The following is a 16498-nucleotide window of genomic DNA, read 5'->3' as shown; positions in this document are numbered from 1 at the left end:
CCTGAGCATTTCCTGGCCCCATCTTCCAGGCTTAGAGAAAAAAGCAAACCAGGAGTGGAGTGGAAAGAGAGGGTAAGTAGAAGGGCACACAGAATACTGAGCAGTGAGTGTCGAAGTCAGGAATTTGTGAGGGGAAAGGCTTAGAAGAAGAGGTGCAAGAGTGCTAGGGCAGAAAACAAGACAGCTGGTGCACACAACATTAATAAAATTCACAAGCATTTCAAACATCCACATCAGTTTAGATGTTTTCATTGTTTTAAGATCAATATTACTTGAGGTCCTGGGCTGCTATGCCCAGTGATTAGATCATGTTCTTGTGATACTCCTGTACACAGCAATAGGATTATATGGATAAATGCTACTATGTGAAAACAAATATGAAAGAACTGGTCCTCAAGATCTGTTTTGTCTCAAACACTTCCGAATAAGTGTTTACAAAAGCAAATACAGCCATATGAAACTCCACCTCTGTCTCTTTACTTGAAAGATTATCAAATACTGACAGTGACAGTCACTATTACAATTACAGTCTTTCTTAACACCTAGAAATAAATATGTATGATTGGTCTTCATCTTCCAAAACTTACCTGAGGAATAAATCAGTAATGGCCTATTTATAAGATAGCTGCTGAAAAATTTCAGTTTCAAAAGGAAATAACAGGAGAATGAAGCTCGCAAACAACGGAGAAGATCAACCTCTAGTGGTTGTAAAGGTAAAAACGAGAGGATAAACCCTATCTACAGTTCGTCTTATCCCACTGGTCCAATATTAAGGGAATTTCAGTGGCAAAGGGCAGAGCATGGGGGTTTTTTTACCTGGACATACCATCTGCAAATTTAACTCTGCTAAATAAAAGGATACTCAAATCTATGAAAACTATGTATTACAATGAAAGGAGAAGAAGAAGAATCTCCTTTCTGGTGGAGTGCTGTAAGACATGGATTTCCCTGTGCTGAAAGGTGTTTAATTATTAGCTGTCATTACTAAATGACAAGGCATTTTACTTTAGAATAAACCATTGTTACATATAGAAATATGGCAACTGACCTGAGGCTCTGCCACTTCTGTTTTGAGGCAAAGCAGCCTCAGCCAGTACATATCTGAATAGCTCAGCAAAAGAAAATCTTCCCAGAGTTGGGTTTTTTCCACAGTAACAAGTTATTTCACAAGTTTTGAAATAGTAGCTAGAGAAAGAGAGGGTTGTAGGAGTAGAAAGAGTGAAGGAGGATGGAAAACTACTAGTAGCTTTCAGTAGTACAGACAATCTGTCATCTATGCTGTTCTACCATTAAGCCAGCAATTAAGTCTTATCAATGTAAAATTTAAAAGGGATCAGGTCTAAAATTTTAAAAGGATAAAATCTAGTTTGGCACATGTGCAGCATTGTTCTAAACATGTTCCTCTGCCCCTGCCAACGCCAACAAGAGAATCTAAATATAAGGATGAGTTGCCTTTATTATAGTTGAAAAGCTATCCCAAGGATAAAAACCTATGATCACTGCAGGGTATCATCTACCAGAGGAAATAACAGGAAGATGAGAACTAAACAGCTGAAGATGACCATTCACAATCTTTGTGATGAGTTTTTCAGCATTTTACACCAGTTCCAGATTTCAGTCTCCAATCACAAAACTTCGGCTTCCTGTTCAGGGCTTTCCCAGTCCTACAACTCATAACATTGTAAGACTTCAAATATTCAGGCCTTCCTTTATTTAGGAAGAAAAAGGATGACCATTCTCAGGTCTTCAAAAAGAATAGCTAAGTAAATGCATCACATGGGGTCTGCTTCTGTCCACCTCCCTCTCATCCACTCTCATAGGGAAGTTTTATCTTCTCTAGCCAGGAAAACTGGTATCACTAATCCAGATGAGCAGCTGGAACAAGGGGGCTTCAGAGATCTGTCTGACATTAATAACTCCATAGAATTTAAGGACTGTTCATACTCCTGCAGGGTTTGGCATCCCAACCCCATCCCAGTCTTGCTCTGTTTTAACTTTTTAGAGCCCAACTCAATCTACTCCTTAATTGACTATCACTCATCCACACCATGCAAATTACCTAGAATTGTGCACTGCCGTTTCATTGCATGACTTCACTCTCTTTATTTTCTGTCAGTAAATAATAAAGGGTGAATGGTCATCACAGAACAACCTAATTATTTATCTAGTGCCCTTCTATCAAAACAAATCTGAACTTTCTCTGAGTACACACACCATCACCAGTAAACCTGTGACTCAAATCTGCAGTCAAATAATTTATCATTAATAGTAGGCTATAATATATCAACAGTTGAAGTTAAATTGTCCTAGTAAACAACTATTTCACAGCTCAGAATAATAAGCAAAAGCCCTATCTTTAGGGAAAAAAAAATATTCTAACTATGGTTGAACTATTTAAGTCAGAAGCCCCCTCCGTATGGTAACAAAAAGAAAAGGAAAGAATTTTGCCTATAGATTGGTTAAGAGGCGGGGCTCGTCATACTGACTATTATTACAATGGCCAACACTTCCTATTTCTAGATGCTGTTCCCAGTTTTTAATATCTTGGACAGCACTTATTAGGTAAGTGAAATTTTCACACCAAGGCAAAGATTAATATTTGGTCCACTTGGCTAAACCTAGTCCATCCATTTCTGAAAATAAGCACAGGAAAAATGCAATTTGTGTCTGTCTTTAGAAAGTCGTAACAACTTTCAGTGCAAAAGTTGGAAATTACTGAGCAGGCTTCCTACCAATGGATGAACAAACAGGATGGGAGGAAGAGGTGGAGACTGGGGAAAACCCAGAGGAGAAACACATCACAAGGAGGAAGTAAATTCAGGGAGAATGAATGAATGAATGAATGAATGAATGAATGAATGAATGAATGAGGTAAGGAGGATGAGTGATCAGACATGCTGGAAGGAGACATATCCACCTGGATGTCAAAATGGAACAAAGAGCCCAAGGGGAGTGGGAAATCAAAATCAAAGACTAGGGGAAGAAATTGAGCCAGAGGAGCTAAGGAGTTGGAAATCAAGGCATGATAGCACAGCACAAGCAACCTCCAAACCACCAAAGCTCAGTGAATAAACCCAGAAACAGCCTAAAGACAGAGTTAACAAAATACAGCAATGAGATGTGGTGTGTCTGCCTTGGCCAGCAGCCATGCACCCACCCAACTGCTCACCTACTCCCCTCCTCAACACAGCAAGGGCAGGAAAAGGATGGAAAAACTCGCTGGCCAAGATAAGGACAGGGAGATTGATCCATCATGGGCAAAACAGACTTGACTTCTGTAAAGTCAATTCAATTCACTGTCAAATTCAAACAGATTTGAAAAGTGAAAACAACCATTAAAACAATACCTTTCCCCCATGTTTTTCCAAAGCTTAAACTTAATCCTTCACTTTCAAATCCTGGGGCAGCGGTGGGACACAGAGTATGTCATGAAAATGAGGGAGGGGGAAAAGAAGCTCCCAAGTGAGCATGATGGAATTACACACACCAGAACTCTACTAGGTAGGTTGAGGAGGATAGCAGTTAGAGGTTGGAGTCATTTGAGTTTGCCCCTCTTGCAGGTAATGATTACAAGGTATTAATTACATTATTGCAAATTATTTTCCTGATAACTTCCTTTCAGCAGAGACAAGGGACTCCATCTGGGGAATATATCATGATATGAAGGGAGTTACTGTGGACAGTCAGTTCATGAACTATTCCAAGAGACAACAAGCAGCACCACAGAAGAACCTATGAGAAAACTGTTAGTTCTTATCTTCAAAGTGCTACTTGGATACTGTGCTGTACAACAAGGGATTTTTGAAGAAGATGATCAAAAGATAAAACAAAGTAGCTGATCATCTGTGATGTCAAGAAGAGAAAAAAATACAAGTCTGAAAGAAATCTCAGAAGCTCTTCTGGTCTACGTTTTGCCTAAGGCATGCTTTAGCTAACTTTCAACTGTTTTTGAAGTTTCTTTCCAAAACTTTTTGGACAAATCCTCCAAATTATCTGTTCTGGTGCTGCTTCTCCTAATATTAGAAAGTTTTTACAATGTCTAACAAATCAACTATGCAGTGATTTAAGTCATCCATCTCATGTCTTACTTCATGAGTAATGAAGTACTCATGTCTTACTTCAGACTGCTCTAAGCAACCTTGGTTGGTGGTGGTTTTTATTTTTCCCATAGTTCTACTTTGTTTCCTGGACCCACCATTGTGAAATATACAAACCTTTTCATAAAGGATTGGCCTCCATCTTTGAAGTTGTAGTGAATTTTGTCCCCATCATTCCAATTAAAAATTTCTCCCATAAATGAATTGCCATCACCGCCTTTTACGTTACAGATGGCTTTCTCCCTCTCAGCATTGGCGCACACACTTGAGATTTCCACAGCATTCAGGCTGATTGGCTAAAAAGGGGCAACCTTTTCAAGTAAACTCTTGTAAGATATCTCCCTCATCACTGCACGAGCCTCCCCCTCTGCGCACATCTTGCATTCAGTCAGTCAACAAGTCACTGCAGAGTTTATTGAAATTATATAGTGTTCTAGATGATGTCTAAGAAATGCAAAAAATGGCCTCAGCAGTTCATATGCTCTGAAAATATCTTTCCAGATAAGTCCTAGCTTAAGATTCAACTTTTTGGGGGGTTTTTTTGTGGCTACATCACACACAATTTCTTTTCCCACAGACAGGACACTTGCCTGCAGATTAAATTCTTGCCGGGGTCCTAAATGAACACCACTGCTGTTTGTTTGTCTGCATAAAATTACATTATTTCTGTTTCTGCAATCCAAAAGGTCATCTAATTTGTGAATGACATGGTGATTTTCATCACTGCTTCCTCTATTTGTTTCATCAGAAGATTTTTTTCAGCATATGTTCACTTTCTCATGCCACCACCACTAATATCTTGAAAGTCAAGCCTAGGCCTGCCTTTTAAAGAATGTCCCACCATTCTCAATATCCCTTTTAATTGTCACCTTCTATGAGACAGTTCCTTACTGATTTCATATCTCCTCCATTAACTTACATTTTGTTTTGCTATACTAATAAATTCCAGTATAGCAAAGTGAAATCTTGAAATTACTCACTTTCCATGTTGGCTTTTTGCATTTATGCAAACCATTTATATTTAACTGAAGAAAATAAAACCAAACCAAACAAACAAAAACCCTCAGAAGCTCTGTACACTGAAAACTTGAGGAAAAACTGTTCTAGGATGAGATTATTTGTTTTTTCCAACATGTTAACTTAAGTTTCTTAGAATTTGTTCAGAGCTGCCTGTAAACAAACGCTTTCACTACAACTTCTCAATGACAGTAGTGCTGTTTAAAGAATTACGATGAAAATATACAGAATAATGGGGTTTTTGGTAGTTATTTTCCACCTCAGTATGGGAATTAAGTTTACTCAAATGCAAGGGGGAGTATTCAGCCTATTTAATTTGCAATTGACTCAGAAAATAATAAATAATTCAATCTCACGACTATCTCATCTGAAAATCTCTTTACTTGGTCATCACAACCATCTGGTGAGGCCCTGTTGTTGCTTTAGCTGAATGTAGGTTTCTAACTATGCAGTTTTACAAATTACATTGTAAGCTTCTGAAACCATGTCTGGACTTTGTCTATTTTTGACATTATACTTGTAGTGGGGCAAGGCTTTTTGATGTGGCTGGGAAAAATAAACAGAATTCTTGCATTTCCCATACAGAAAGAGAACAAGCAGTCCAGGAACAACTTCATAGCTAGACATGGATTTACTCTCTCCCTTGAAATGAATATTTAATCAGCTCGAGAAATTGCCTTCCTAACCATTAGCACCAGTGGAATGAAGACAGCATTCAAAGTCAGACTCTTGTTTGGTAGGTTTCTTGTGCCACACAGCCAAAGCAGAGGGGAGACAAAACTCACACTATTTAGATCATGATCAGTTAGTTTGCTAATGCAACCCTCAACTTGCAGTTGATGAAAGCATTGAAGACACTTTATTGAAAAGAAGCAGATGGGGTGAAGACAGCCAGGAGTCAGAACACTGCCCATGTGCAAGGCTGGGGATAACCAGTCAGATTTCACAAAAGGTCCTGCTTCCTTCCCCAGCCCTGTGAGGAAGGTAATACTCCACTTCAGCTGCTAAAAAAGTACATGCAGTGTCACCTGGACTCTTAGCTCAAAGTAAAGCTTTCGTACAAGAGTAGAATAACTCCTCACAGCTCACTGTTGACATTTTTATTGTTTGTACTTTGCCTCATCATATTGCTGATAGGATAACCTGCCTTCCCATTAGGGTTCTTGCTATGGTGCTTCTTTCACAGCTTACTTTCACATATTGCTTCTTATCTCCCACTATGCTTCCCTACCTTTTCCTCACTGCTTTAATCCCGGTTCCCATTCCCTCCTAAACTTTGCTCCCCATTACCTTTTGAAAGGCTATCATAATCAAGCAGTAAACAGTGCTGCAGTTACCCTTGACAACTGCCAGAGTGTTTTTAGTAGGCTTCCCAACGAACAGCTCAAATGGAAGTAATGAAGCTGAGGGATGAGTCAACCAAAAAAAAAACCCCAAAAAACAAAAAAAAAACCACCACATTGAGCTTCAAAAGCTTCTTCAAAGCACTAGTTTTGCTATCATGCTCACAACCCCAAAATACCAAGTTCCTCCCTTCCCGTCTATTTACTTAATGACTCCTTCTTACAGATACAACAGCACTGTATCAGTGCAGTAATTTTTTCCTCACTCATCAGTAATGAAAACAACTATCAGAACATAGAAAGCCTCTACCCAGTTCCCTTGTGGGTTTGGGAGCATCAAGCCCTATGCCACAGAGCTGGGCAGAGCACTCAGACTGCACAGCAAGCTCCAGCTTGCACCAAGAGTGCTGAAAACCTCTCTGCTGTAACTGTGGCTACTGTACAATATTCAATGGATATTTGCTAAGCCAACAGGACAGTAATGAATCACAGGAGATAAGAAGTATACTATTTTACCTGAGGAGAAAGAAAACTGCATACTAACCTAGAGTAAGCAATAAATCAAGATATTAATTCAGTGTACATGTGCACACTCTGTTTCCAAAGGGGGGAAAATACACATTATTAGTTAATATAAATGTGTGCAACACTTTAGCCAAATTGTTCTCTGTTCCCCAACACGGTTCTAGGCAAGACCAGAACTCCAATTCATCTGATTAAGTCAGGGTAGAAGAGATTCTGCATCCCCTATGCAGAGATTGAAGGACTTTAATCAAGCAAAAGACAAGGCCCTATAAGTGAATACCACAGAGTAGTACCCCAGATTTATTGTGCTCATCAGTCCACATTATTGCTAACAAACTACAGTGGCTTTAGAGGGCTCTCGCAGATCCATTAGGCAATGCCTGCTCATCCAAGATATTGTTAAAGGTTCGATTCTAATGATGGCATGTTGTGCAAAACTACATGCTTATATTTCAGGTAGTTATTTCTTCCAGCTGGAATAATAGTTTATGTTGGAAAAGACCTGTAAAATCATTGAATCCAACTGTGCCATGATCACCACTACTCCATGTCCCTAAGTGCCACACCTACATGTCTTTTAAACACCTCCAGGGTCCATGACTCAACCACTTCCTTGGGCAGGCTGTTCCAATGCTTGACAACCCTTTCCATGAAGAAATTTTATGTAATATCCAATCTAAAACTCTCTTGTCCTGTCGCTTGTTACTTGGGAGAAGAGACTGACCCTGACATGGCTACAACCTCCTTCCAGGTAGCTGTAGAGAGCAATGAGAGTCTGCTTTTCTCCAGGCTAAACAACCCCAGCTCCCACAGCCACTCCTCATCAGACCTGTGCTCCAGACTCTTCACCTGCTTCATTGCCCTTCTCTGGACAATGAACTCCAGCACCTCAATGTCTTTCTTACTGAACACAGAATTCAAGGTGTGGCCTCATCAGTGCCGAATACAGGGGAAAAATCCCTGCCCTGGTCCTGCTGGCCACACTATTGCTGATCCAGGCCAGGATGCCATTGTCCTTCTTGGCCATCTGGGCACATGCTGGCTCGTATTCAGCTAGCTGTTGACCAACAACCCAGTTCTTTTCCTCTGAGAAGCTTTCCAGACACACTTCCCCAAGTCTGGAGCATTGCATGGGGTTGCAGGACCCAGCACTGTACCTTATTTAACCTCATACAGTTGGCCTCAATTATCTTCCACATACTCCAGGAATCTCTTAGACTGTTTCCTCTCTGCTGTATCATATTTCCTGCTGACAGCTGGTAAGTTCAAAGTGCCCCGTGAGAACAAGGTTTAGAGATCTTGAGACTTCTCCCAGATGCTTATGGAATGTTTTGCCTGCTTCTTCGTTGTGGTTGGGCAGCCTGTAGCAAACTCCCACCTTGACATCTGCATCATTGACCTTCCTCCTGGTCCTTACCCATAAATGCTCAGTCCTATTGTCACCATCACAAAGCTCTGGGCAGTCAAAACACTCCCTAACGTACAGGGCTACTCCACTATCTCTCCATCCTTTGCCTTGTAAAGGGTTTATAGCACCCATTGCAGCACCCTGGCTTCTGCTAAAGCTGTCACTTGGAGTTAGCAGGATTTCTGGGGAAGGGGAGGAAAGTTACTCCCTTTCAGGAAATAGAAGACCAAGTAAGAGAAGTGACTGATGAAAAGATGTGCTATAGTGGATGCCCTCACCCACTTTGAGAGGAGCATCACACAAAAATACTCACAATAAATCCAAGTTTTTTATAGTCTCGAGTGTACATAGATTTGCGTTTCTCCATACTGCCACTGCTGTTGTTAGGTTCAGATTCGGCATCAAAAGCAATTCTTCGGAGTTCAAATATGATATCCCGCTGAGCCTATGTTAAAACAAGGTTAAAAAAATCGGTTAAAATAACTCATCTCTCACTTAATTAAACAATACCACAAAAGGTGTTTCAAAACACCTTTTCATTATTCCCCGCCACTGCCTAAACTTTTTGTGTCTAAATTCCCTACTTCATTCTTGGAGAGACAGTCAGCAAGAATGACCTCATGGTTCCCACTTTCAAAAGTCCTCACATTCATGAGATTCACATGCAGGTGCTTAAGTGTTGACTTCCAGAAGCGGGACCCACATTAGCAAGGCCTCTGACAACACAATTTTAACCACAGAAGCAAAGAGCACACACATTTCAAATTAAGCTGGTAATTAAGCATCTTGCTGGATGAACTGAAAATGACTCAGCACTCTGCATTAATTTTGGTAACTATCCATTACTGCTACCGCAGAAATAGGCAAGAGAGGAATTACTGCAGCTGGAAATATCTCAAGACAGTGATAACCACCCTACCATCAATACTAACAACACTGTGTTAGTCACTCTCTATGGAGACATTCACTAATTGACTGCATGTACATTCCCAAGGGTCAAACTTTCCCATCTCAGACTTACGAAGCATAAAATCCTACAGCATGGTGTTACTTATGTTTACAACTATCTCACTCTCCCACCTTCTCTTCTCCAAATGATCAGGAAGTCTTAAGATAACTTCAGGTTAAAAATGAAATTAGGTTCCTCCTTGTACAGGGCCTAAAAGAAGGCCATAAAAATTAAAGAAACAAAACCCATCATCCCCATGGCTCATCGCCCCTATATTTAAACCTCTTGGATATCTTAGGGGAATGGCACTTTTTTTACAATGAACAATACCAAAGTTGATGTCTGCACACAGTGAGCAATAAACAAATGAAGTACTTTATAGGTTCCCAGTAACAAAACCAGGGTTTATTGGTACACAATTTAACTTCAACTCTAGCATGCCAGATGGTTTTCATGCACACATTCAGTTTAGCTCTACAGAAGTACTTTTAGGAAGGACCATACATCTCTATTGCTTCTGAGAAGGACACAAAGGAAACAAATGCTGGACAGCTGCTCAGAGTTTCTGCTCAAGAAGACAGGAAATTCAGTTCATGGAACTACATGCTAAGGAGAACTGCCTGGCCATTTTGTTGTACTTGTGCACAGGGAATGAAATAAGTGAGAAGTGCATCTTCTTACAACCAAAAAAATAGCCCAATTTCACAGAGAGGGAAAATTAATGACTTATGTATATGTTCCTAGCAAGTGTTTTTTTCCTCCATGAAGAGCTGTAGGTACATCAGTGAGGAGTTGTCTTCTTCCTGCTAAGACCAGATCAAGCCAGATGCTTACTTGATCTTGTGGATCCATTTTTGTCATCATTCTGTCTTCCAGAAGATTAAAGGTAAGTACTTGCAGGACATACAACTGGTGAGCCATTTCATTATTGATGGCCCTCTGTGCCCTGATAACATGCTGGAAAGAAAGAGAGACAGACTTTGGTGAATCAGAAAACTACAGTGGGTGCAGTCAGGTGTTTCCATGTTTATAAGTATGTCCTTGCTATGCAATAGTGTATCTATACTCCAGAAATAACAAAAAAACCCAAAACAGCCAAAAAACCCCAAACACAAACCCAACCCCACCCGCAACATCAAACCAGGACTAGCACTACTGATTCAGATACTGTATGAATAACTTCAGGAGACAGGACTTTACACTAGATAGGGTCTATGCATATGCTCAGAAGTAGTATTAAAAAAAAAACAAAACAGTGCTGAGTAGTCACTTCAAAGAAAAATTAATTCCATCCCAAGAGCATTAGAGCTCTGTATTTTATTTATTTTTTTCCAAGAGATTATATTAAGAAAATATTTAAGAGAGTAGCTGTCTGAGCAGAAAAGTATTAAGGCTGCAAACACAGCCAGAGAATTCAGTGATTTAACAGGGCTCAACAGGGAGTCAGCATCACACCACAATCCTGCCTCTACTAGGCAACTCCATTCTGTGTGAGGAAGATTGCTTAGAAATAATACATTAGTACACGATGCCCTATATGCACAGAATTGTCCCATTCGGAAAGCAAACACAAAACTGATGGGCAATTTAAAAATCCCTGGTGTGCCAAAAACACCAAATAGTTTTACATGGGAAACAGACCCAGGCCTCCAAACACAGCAAAGTACATAAGGAAAGAGTCATCATGTAGGAGATGGATACATCAACTGATGTTGTACACTTCCAGAGAATAAAAGAATCTGTTTGCCAAAAGGCACTGGAGCATTTTATGACAATAAATAAACACCTAAGAATATTATCCATGTGGTTATTCCAAACTTCTTATGAACTCAAGAAGTGTAAAAACATGTCTTGTGAAATAAATTCTGGGGGTTTTGTATGCATCACTGAAATTATGATAGTAAATGAGAAAATGCAAGGAGTTTTTTGTTTGGTTTGTTTTACACTCATTACAGAGAATCAATATTTTCCTTTGCTCCCTTGAAGATGTAATCTACTCTAAGGTCAAAGGCAAAATCCCTGATTTTCCATGGTAGCAGATGAAGGTCTTCCATATTATATTCATTTACTTTAACTATTTCATTAGCTGTAGTTCATGCTTCTTTTGTGCAAGTCGTGACAAATTGTGTCAATCAAGACGGAATAATCAACAGAACCAAAAAACACAGAGGTATTCAATACTCTTTTCCAGAAGAAACCACAATCTATTTGACTGGGAAAATAACCCTTCAGAAAAGCAGTTTTGAACTCATTCAACCACCATTCAAACTTTATCTTCTACATTACAAGGCTTCAAAACATATCAAAATACAAAGGCAATTAAAATATATTAAGATATATTTTAAGACCTGTGAACGCAAAAAATGGAGTCACCTTTTCTCTCTTCTACTCAACAGTAACTTTTAAAACCATATACTTACAGTTAAGATGATGGAACGAAGCTGCTTTTGTGCCAAAATATTTGCCATTTCCTGATTAAGTAAAAAAAAAAAGAAAGGAAAAAAAAATTAAAAATAGCACAAAGCAGGTATTTTAGTATCATACCTAGAAAAACACACTGCCTTAAAAGGTCTTACATTTCTGCATTGTTACTTAGAAATGAAAGGAAGCAGCATATCAGCATTATGACTGTATGCATTATTTGGGGGATCACAAAGTCAGGAAGAGAGACAAAGAAAGTTAAAAGTATGTCACAAGCTGAGGCCTTTGGTGATCCAAAACCGGCAGTAAAAGACTTCAGAAGACACCTCAGTGGGTTCAAGAGAGTATTTACACACTTGTTCAAGCACAGCCTTCCCCCACAAACAATACAGAAGGAAGCATGGACTGGTAGCCAGCCAGGACTTTAAAACAAGATGCCAAATTTAACGCTTATTTACTTAAATATTTCAGCTGTTTTAAAATCAAGTGCTCTAACTTTCATTCAATAAATCAGCCTACAACTCAATACTGTTTCATTATAAGAAATGATAATTCTCCCCTTTGCTATTTTAGTAGCAATGTCGACATTGGTCCACTCTTTTGCTTTAAATTAACTTGTCTTTCTAGATCTGTCTGAAATCACTATCGAGGTGAATATGCTTCTACTTTAATGCTTAAGCAGCTGATCCCAACTGTCTGTGCTGCAAACTGTCCTACAATACATAGGAGGGGATATTTTACACTTACCAAGCAAAAGAGCCTGATCTTAACCATACCTACAACAGCATGCCCTATTTTTAAGTTCCATGAGCCTTTCCATCAGTATTAGAAAGGTGTGTATATGTGTATGTGTGAGGAGTTATGCTTGCATATGCAGTGCATTCCTGCTGAACTTCGTGAGAGATGAAGACTGATGTAGAATACATACTAGTTACTTTTATAGATTAAAAATTCCCCTAGAAAACAGAAAAACGGAGACTGTTACATTAAACATACAAAGAATGGATGGCTAAAGCATATCTGCAGAAACAGGGTGAATAAAGCAAGTGTTAGGTGAGAACTTGCTTGGAAAAAGAAAAGAATTCTAATTGTGAGATGAGAGGCAGTCAGAGATGTTGAACTGTTTTCTTTGTACCAGGCAAAGTACTGTGCTGCAACAGAACATGAGAGTGATAAAGAAGGAACAAGGGACCAAGGACAAGAGAACCTCAGCTTTAGGTTTTAAGCCTTTTCTGGCTGCGCAGGTTTCAATTGCTCGTAACAGAGAAGGAGCAAAGGAATGGATGATATAGATGGCTCCATCTCTTTCAGAAATACGCAGCTGAGCTGCAGGGGGAGTGCCAGGCACATGATATACTTCAATGTGACTTGGAACAGACTGGCTGGATTTTTGTCAAACTATGTACTCACTGCCAAAAGATTAACAGGTACAGAATATAAGATGTTATTTTTGCATTCAATGCAAAGAAAAGAGGAGAAAGGAAATTATTCTATTTACTTTCTGAGAGGACTATCAAATTGTTATTTCTTTCTTATAGCTATCATTTAAAAAGCTGTTATCTAGATAGTGGGGGTGTTTTTGCCACTGGACTAAAATTGATTGAAGCAACCAGCATTCAAAAACCAATTATTTCATCAAAATCAACTTTGTCTCCAAAAAGGCTGTATAGTCATTAGCACTAATAAGAAGACTAGAACTAGCACTAATAAGAAGCACTAATAAAAAATGACTTTTACTCTTCTAGTAAAAGTATAGTACTAACTGATGAGAATTATCTGACCCAATTTGCCATCTCTTTTCCCATAGCAACGTCTCTGCAAAAAATGCAGACAAATGCCAAAGAAGTGTTTCAAACATTCACAGTATCATTTCAATGCTCAAACCCTCAGCTCTTTCCCAACAGACCTTTCTATTTTCTTTTTTTATTAATAGCCTAGGTTTCTCTAGATGATTTGGTCCTTGACAGGGGCAGAAGAAGCAAAGAATCCAGGGAGTCCTCATTAAAAAGAAAAATCTTGGACTTCTTGGGTTTTGCATTTCAGAAACAGAGAGAGGAAAAAAAATAAGAGGGGAAAGAATTCAGACAGCAGTGCCAATTTAAATTGCTTCCTTAATTGCAGTGCAGTCATCCACATCATGCCTGTAAGTCAGCAGCAGAGAGAGGGCCAAAGTTCCCGGAGTCATATGAGTTTTGGTGCATCTTCTCATTTCTAACCATATTAGAAGTGAATGCTGAACATTAACTTTTGAGTGCCCATCACCAGATAATTGCATGAGACTGCATCACCTCCCTTCATTTTCTGAGAAAGACAGAGTTCAGTAAGTGCCATCTGTTAATGCTGTTTGGAAGGCAATGGACACCTACCTTCTTTATTGTATGGTTTACTAATTAGCCACAAGACTGATATAAAGAGAAACTGAACAGATTCTGACTGCATATTCTGGGTCATTAAAGGCTGAGGAAAATTTTCTGCAAGTGTCAGAGCTATTAGCCTTCAAACCAAAGCAGATCATTATCTCCTGATGATCGTAAACTCCATGACTAACAATTTTGTGTCACAGCAGCAGGTACTACAGGTGAAGTCTGCCTGGCTTACTGCCAGCCTCACTAGGTGGTTACACTGTTGGCAAGATACTGTTTTGCTTGCTGGCAATACACTGTACTACTGTCATTCAAGGAACACATGCCCACTAATTAATGCTAAAGTCTTATCTACATCTGACATTGTTCCTCCACTTCAAATATGACAAAAAATACTTTTCACAGAAACATAGTCGCAACTATTCACAAATGTAAAAAGCAAAATCTTTGAGTTTCTTACAAGGATCCATCATAGACTTATGCCAAAATTGAAAGCTCTTACTCCAATTTTTGTTTATTAAGTGCCGTCTTGCCTTAATTACAGAAGACTGTATTGGAGGAAGAAGGAAAAAAGAGGGGGGTGAGAGGTGGAAGAGCCTTTTTTTTCCCTAATTGAACCATGGTTACACTTCTCCCTGTTTGCAATGTTAAAAATATTTTTAAGCACAAGAAACAAAACCCAAAAAAACCAACCAAGTCTCCCATAAACCCTCATTAGGGCTTTGATGTTTGTTTAAACAGTCTCCAGCATTTAAAAATGTAAATAAATCTAAGGAAAGTCCTTGTCAGAACTGATCAGCAACTCTCAGTGAACTTGTTCTGGACAGTAACATTATGTCACCACAAGAATTATCATCACTGCTCCTGGTGACAGAAATGTTAAATAAATAAATGACTAAATCTGTTTTGACGCAGGCTAATAAACATGGATAAAACTTCACTATTTCATAACACTTCACATTCCATCCCCATTTAACATCAAGTAGCAAGCTTGAAATATTTCCTGATATCTGGCACTAAAATTAACTTAAAATAGCACACTATAAAAGTCATGAAATGTTTACATAGCAAGATATTTTTGTTTTCAAAAGGAACATACTTTTTAATAAAAAACCTGGGGGGAAAACATTCTACCAAAAAATAGCCTGGTTTTACAAGCTGTGCTGGCAAAGAGTTCAGTACAATAAATACTACAGGCAGCCACAGTCAATATGGTTCATATGAGGTCACAGGGAACTACAAAAGCATGGAAGAATGCTTAATCCCTCCTAATACTGGTGCAAGATGGAGGTAGCTCCATTAAAATAAATTATATCCCAGCATGAAACAAAAGAACAAGTTTCAGTTTGAATTAACTGCAGGAAAAGTATGACTGGGACAACTGCAGGTATGAATGTGAAACACTCTTTCTCCTACAAATGCACAGGTATGCAAACCCCAACAACCTTACCTGCCTCTTGTCATCCGGTGCTTTAAGGAAGAGCGCATTTATTACCGCAATGGTATATGTCTGGATTTCTTGGTCTGTCCTGTTTGGAACAATGTTGTAAACATGAGTGGAGAACATAAATGCATGTGAGCTGTAGAAACTGATCTTCCAGCTGCATTTCTGCAGGTAGACGTGGAAGAGCTGTTTGCACTTCATGTTAACCATTTAAGTTAGGTAACCAAGGTTGGTCATGACCAGGCTGTCCTTGTTACTGAGAGAGAAATGATGTCCCAAAGGGAGACTCAGCATTCAAAAAAGGTGGAATGAACTGCCCCTTGAACTGCCACTGACCCTCCACTGATCATTGCAAGAGTCTGACAATCAGTTTCTGTCAGATGCACAACAGCTGGAGATAGGAAGAGCAATCTTCCCTAAGGGCTTCTGGAAATGAACCTGCTGGTATTAAAGCTTTTCAGGTGCATTGACAATGTCCCAGGTAGGAGACAAACATAACTCTGCACAGTACATTACGCTACAAGAGGCAGTTTCCATCCATTTACGCACTTCACATTACTATTTAAGAAACAGCCCTCCCTTTTTCAAATATACATTCAGCTAAAGTTGATTAATTTTTGTCTTACAAACCTCCCAGAGTGTGGCAAGCAAAAAAACCCCACCTGTATGCTAATGGCACTAAGAATTGCATTACTACAGGGTGCTCCTCTCTCCATTCCCCACTGTGAACGACACAGGTAACTTATGGAAAAACAAACAAACAAACCCAAAACAAAACAAAACCAAAAAAAACAAAAAAATTCCTAATGACCAGGCAACTCCAGAAAGTGTTACTAGTTATCCAGTCACTTGTATACAGGAATCATAAAGGAGGCTCAGGAAGTGTCTTTATATCACTCTTTTTTTTCCCAAATGTTGTGCTGTTTTGGGG

The 16498-nt window shown here is 39.2% G+C and overlaps 1 protein-coding gene across 4 annotated transcripts in view; it reads right to left on the bottom strand.

Moving 5' to 3' along the window:
- ELMO1 (engulfment and cell motility 1) overlaps positions 1-16498 on the bottom strand; it is a 305383-nt gene that overhangs the window by 175689 nt on the left and 113196 nt on the right. For all 4 annotated transcript variants that reach the window (XM_042042860.1, XM_042042859.1, XM_042042862.1 and 1 more), the window contains 4 exons: positions 15574-15652; positions 11760-11810; positions 10174-10296; positions 8704-8835 (listed from right to left, as the gene is read on the bottom strand). In XM_042042860.1, coding sequence (XP_041898794.1) covers positions 8704-8835; positions 10174-10296; positions 11760-11810; positions 15574-15652 — 385 coding nt within the window. The remainder of the gene's footprint in view (positions 1-8703; positions 8836-10173; positions 10297-11759; positions 11811-15573; positions 15653-16498) is intronic.

Source organism: Corvus kubaryi, unplaced genomic scaffold (genome assembly GCF_017639235.1).
Source record: "Corvus kubaryi isolate FWS band 111438036 unplaced genomic scaffold, C.kubaryi_AGA036_p1.0 37398, whole genome shotgun sequence".
Classification (NCBI taxonomy): Eukaryota; Metazoa; Chordata; class Aves; order Passeriformes; family Corvidae; genus Corvus; species Corvus kubaryi.
Note: the sequence above shows the minus strand (reverse complement) of the source record. Positions and strands in the feature narration are given on the sequence as shown.